Below are 3,275 nucleotides of genomic sequence, written 5' to 3' on the forward strand. Positions count from 1 at the left end.
CCTTTAGGTGCCTTTTGGCAACTCCAAGTGGGCTAGAATGTTCCTTTTACTGAGGAGTGGCTTCCATCTGGCCACTCTACCATAAAGGCCTGATTGGTGGAGTGCTGCAGAGATGGTTGTCCTTCTGGAAGGTTCTCCCATCTCCACAGAAAAACTCTGGAGCTCTGTCAAAGTGACCATCGGGTTCTTGGTGTCACGACTTCTACCGAAGGTAGCTCCTCTCGCTGTTTGGGCGGCGGTCGGCGGCACCGGTATACTAGCCATCACCGATCCATTTTTCCTTTTCTGTTTGTTTTGTCTTTGGTTCTTTTTCACACCTGGTTTCATTTGCGTTCATTTCTGTGTGTATAATTGTAACCTGTTGCCTGCCTAAGTTTGTGTGGGATTAGTTGTTGATTGTGAGGTGCTCGGTTAAATATTACCCTTATTTGTTTTCACAGGTTCTGAAGTATATGAGTGTCGGAACTTTGTTTGTTCCTCCGTACGTTTGTACAGGTTTTCTGTTGTCGAGGGCTTTGTCCTTTTGATTGTGCCATTCCTGTGTTGGTGGACTTTCTTATTAAACACGCTTCTCAGACATCCCTGCTCTCCTGCGCCTGACTCCTACACCTACCACCTAGACGCAAATTGTCACACTTGGTCACCTCCCGACCAAGGCCCCTTTCCCCCGATTGCTCAGTTTGGCCGTGTGGCCAGCTATAGTAAGAGTCTTGGTGGTTCCAAACTTCTTTCATTTAAAAATGGAGGCCGCTTTGTTCTTGGGGATCTTCAATGCTGCAGAAATATTTTGGAACCCTTCCCAAGATCTGTGCCTGGACACAATCCTGTCTCGGAGCTCTACGGACAATTCCTTTGACCTTATGGCTTGGTTTTTGCTCTGATATGCATTGTCATCTGTGGGACCTTATATAGACAAATGTGTGTCTTTTCAAATGTCTAATCTATTGAATTTACCACAGGTAATGGAAACAGGATCCACCTGAGCTCAATTTGGAGTCTCATAGCTAAGGATATGAATACTTATGTAAATGTTACATTTGCAAACAGTAAAAATAACTTTTCGTTTTGTCATTATGGGGTACTGTGTGTAGATTGATTAAATTGTTTTCCTCATCAATTTTAGAATATGTCTGTAATGTCACAAAATGTGGAAAAAGTCAAGGGGCCTGAATAATTTCCGAACTAGCTGTATGTTGTGGCCAGACATGACTCCGTGTTGTCATATAGCCTACATGCAGAATAGCATGATTGATTTCCCTGCTGTATCTTGCCACACAACCACACAAGGTCATTTATGGAACTATAGTGAAATGGGACCATCTTGGGAACCCCCCCCCCCCCCAGTTGACTGCAGCATAACAACCTTATTTGCTATCTTGGGTCAGACTCAAATCACAGCCTATAGCACACATCTTTGTATAATTGTATTCAATATTTGAAAGAATCAGGACTCAAACAACCTTGTTTAACATGAGAATCGGATGTTTGACGTCTTCAAGGTGTAAGATGACAACGCAGTGTAACATTTTACATTTCAGAATGGAAGCCAATTCATTATCAGTGGGAGAAGACTACGTTTCCTAGGCAGATCTCGAGAGCTTGTTGGTGATCCAATAGGCCTATGTTGTAGCAGCCCATAAAACAACAATGTTAATACCATATTGTTGCTTTAGTGATAATTTTTTAAACGACAATGATCGAGAGCTCATTCATGATTTTCAAAGAATAAGATTTGACTGCTTTTTTTACTAAAACACAGACTTGACTACAGGTGTTAACCTGCGTATGCAATCACTTTGACTATGGCTGCAAATAGGCTATTGACGGGTTATTATGCTTTACGCAATAATGGACTAAATCACAGATCGAGCACATCATTGCAAAAAGTACACAGTAGCCTAGTGGCAAAATAACTCAATTGATTGAATATGAAATTGAGTTCAGTATAATTGAAAAGCCTTTATATGCCCATGTATGTAGGTAGTTGTAATACAGCCATCTTGGTTTTCATTTGAAGCATTATTTTATCCTTCACTTGTTTGTAAGAATTGCAGATACTTCGGCAACTTTGTGTTTGTAGTCAGCTTCGTTCGGTTGTTATCCGCAGTCACCGACAGGATAGACATCTTGATTCTATATTTAGCAGATATCTTCTGTTGATGAAGTGATGCAGAAGGGCAAAAAAAGCATCTAACCATGCACTTTGGCTGCTCTGTTAGTGGTCTATTGATGTTAAGAATTTTGTCGTGGAACTGAACCTGCCCCCCCCCCCCTCAAAAAAAAAATACTTTTAATAAATACAACTACAATAGTTTGTTTCAATGTCTTTATTTTTACTCAGGCAGGGATGTCAGAACATAATCACTTGTCTGGGGTGCATTTAGAAGTACCGACTGCCCATGGCTGCGACAACCACTTTCATGAACTTCTGCCAGGTTGCCTGAATTTCAGGAGTGAAAGAGGCTCCGAACTTGGCGGCAATGACAATTGTGAGGACGTCAGCCAACACCTGTGAACAAAAGACAAAGGAGGACGTTGTTAAATAAGACTGACGGTTTTGTTTTACCTTTGGAATTAGACGTGTTGCTCTGATTGTTATGTGTCTAGTCTTACATCAGTAAAGCCTAAAATATAAGCCTAATTCTCAAGACAGAAGGCATACCCTGAAATTGTCAGGGTCGACGAAGAGTTTGTTAGCGTGGGTCTCGCTCAGTGACTTGTATGTGGCCAAGATGTTGCCCATGTTCTTCACAGCTTTATCCAGGGCTCCACACACGACCTTGCCGTGAGCAGCAACTTTGGGGTTGCCCATGATTGCTGCGGGAGTGGACACATCTCCGAAAGAGCCGAAATAACGCTGAGTCCAGGGGTAGACGATCAGGACTCTGTCATTGCAAGAACACCGAAATATATTAATTATTTTCAAATGTATTTCAATGATATGCCTAATTAATACTCTAACATGCTCCATTCAAACGTAACAATATCAACTCAATATTAATAGTAATGATAAGATAACAGGACACGTATAATAGTGTTATAATTACTCATGATCATCTCCACTATAAACTATATTAGATGATATATTTGAATGACGCTGAAGCCATGACCTACCTTCCCAGAGCCAGTGGTCCGATCTCATTGATATCTACTTTGCCCCAGACAGCACTGATGGTGCTCTTCTCTGCGTCTGTCCATTCAACCATGTTGTCAGTGTTTGTTTTCCGGTTTTGCAACAAGATTAAACAAATGAATGTCTTGTGTAGGGAGACACT

At 41.5% G+C, this 3,275-nt stretch overlaps 1 protein-coding gene across 1 annotated transcript; it reads right to left on the reverse strand.

Annotated features, from left to right (window-relative positions):
* Positions 1 to 2,312: 2,312 nt before the first annotated feature.
* LOC109893408 (hemoglobin subunit beta-1) lies at positions 2,313 to 3,275 on the reverse strand. The gene is made up of 3 exons (XM_020486630.2): positions 3,115 to 3,275; positions 2,663 to 2,885; positions 2,313 to 2,509 (listed from the first exon to the last, which is right to left on the reverse strand). Exons 1-3 carry the CDS (start codon positions 3,204 to 3,206, stop codon positions 2,381 to 2,383), a joined length of 444 nt encoding a protein of 147 aa, XP_020342219.2. The 5' UTR covers positions 3,207 to 3,275; the 3' UTR covers positions 2,313 to 2,380.

The sequence above is a fragment of the Oncorhynchus kisutch genome, linkage group LG6 (genome assembly GCF_002021735.2).
Source record: "Oncorhynchus kisutch isolate 150728-3 linkage group LG6, Okis_V2, whole genome shotgun sequence".
NCBI lineage: Eukaryota > Metazoa > Chordata > Actinopteri > Salmoniformes > Salmonidae > Oncorhynchus > Oncorhynchus kisutch.

What these genes read in the sequence shown, in the direction of transcription:
- LOC109893408 (XM_020486630.2), bottom strand. Translation starts at nt 3,206, where the DNA reads ATGGTTGAATGGACAGACGCAGAGAAGAGCACCATCAGTGCTGTCTGG. An exon ending in GGACCACTGGCTCTGGGAAG is followed by an intron (nt 2,886 to 3,114) that starts GTAGGTCATGGC and finishes TTGCAATGACAG; the next exon opens with AGTCCTGATCGTCTACCCCT. An exon ending in TCGACCCTGACAATTTCAGG is followed by an intron (nt 2,510 to 2,662) that starts GTATGCCTTCTG and finishes TTTTGTTCACAG; the next exon opens with GTGTTGGCTGACGTCCTCAC.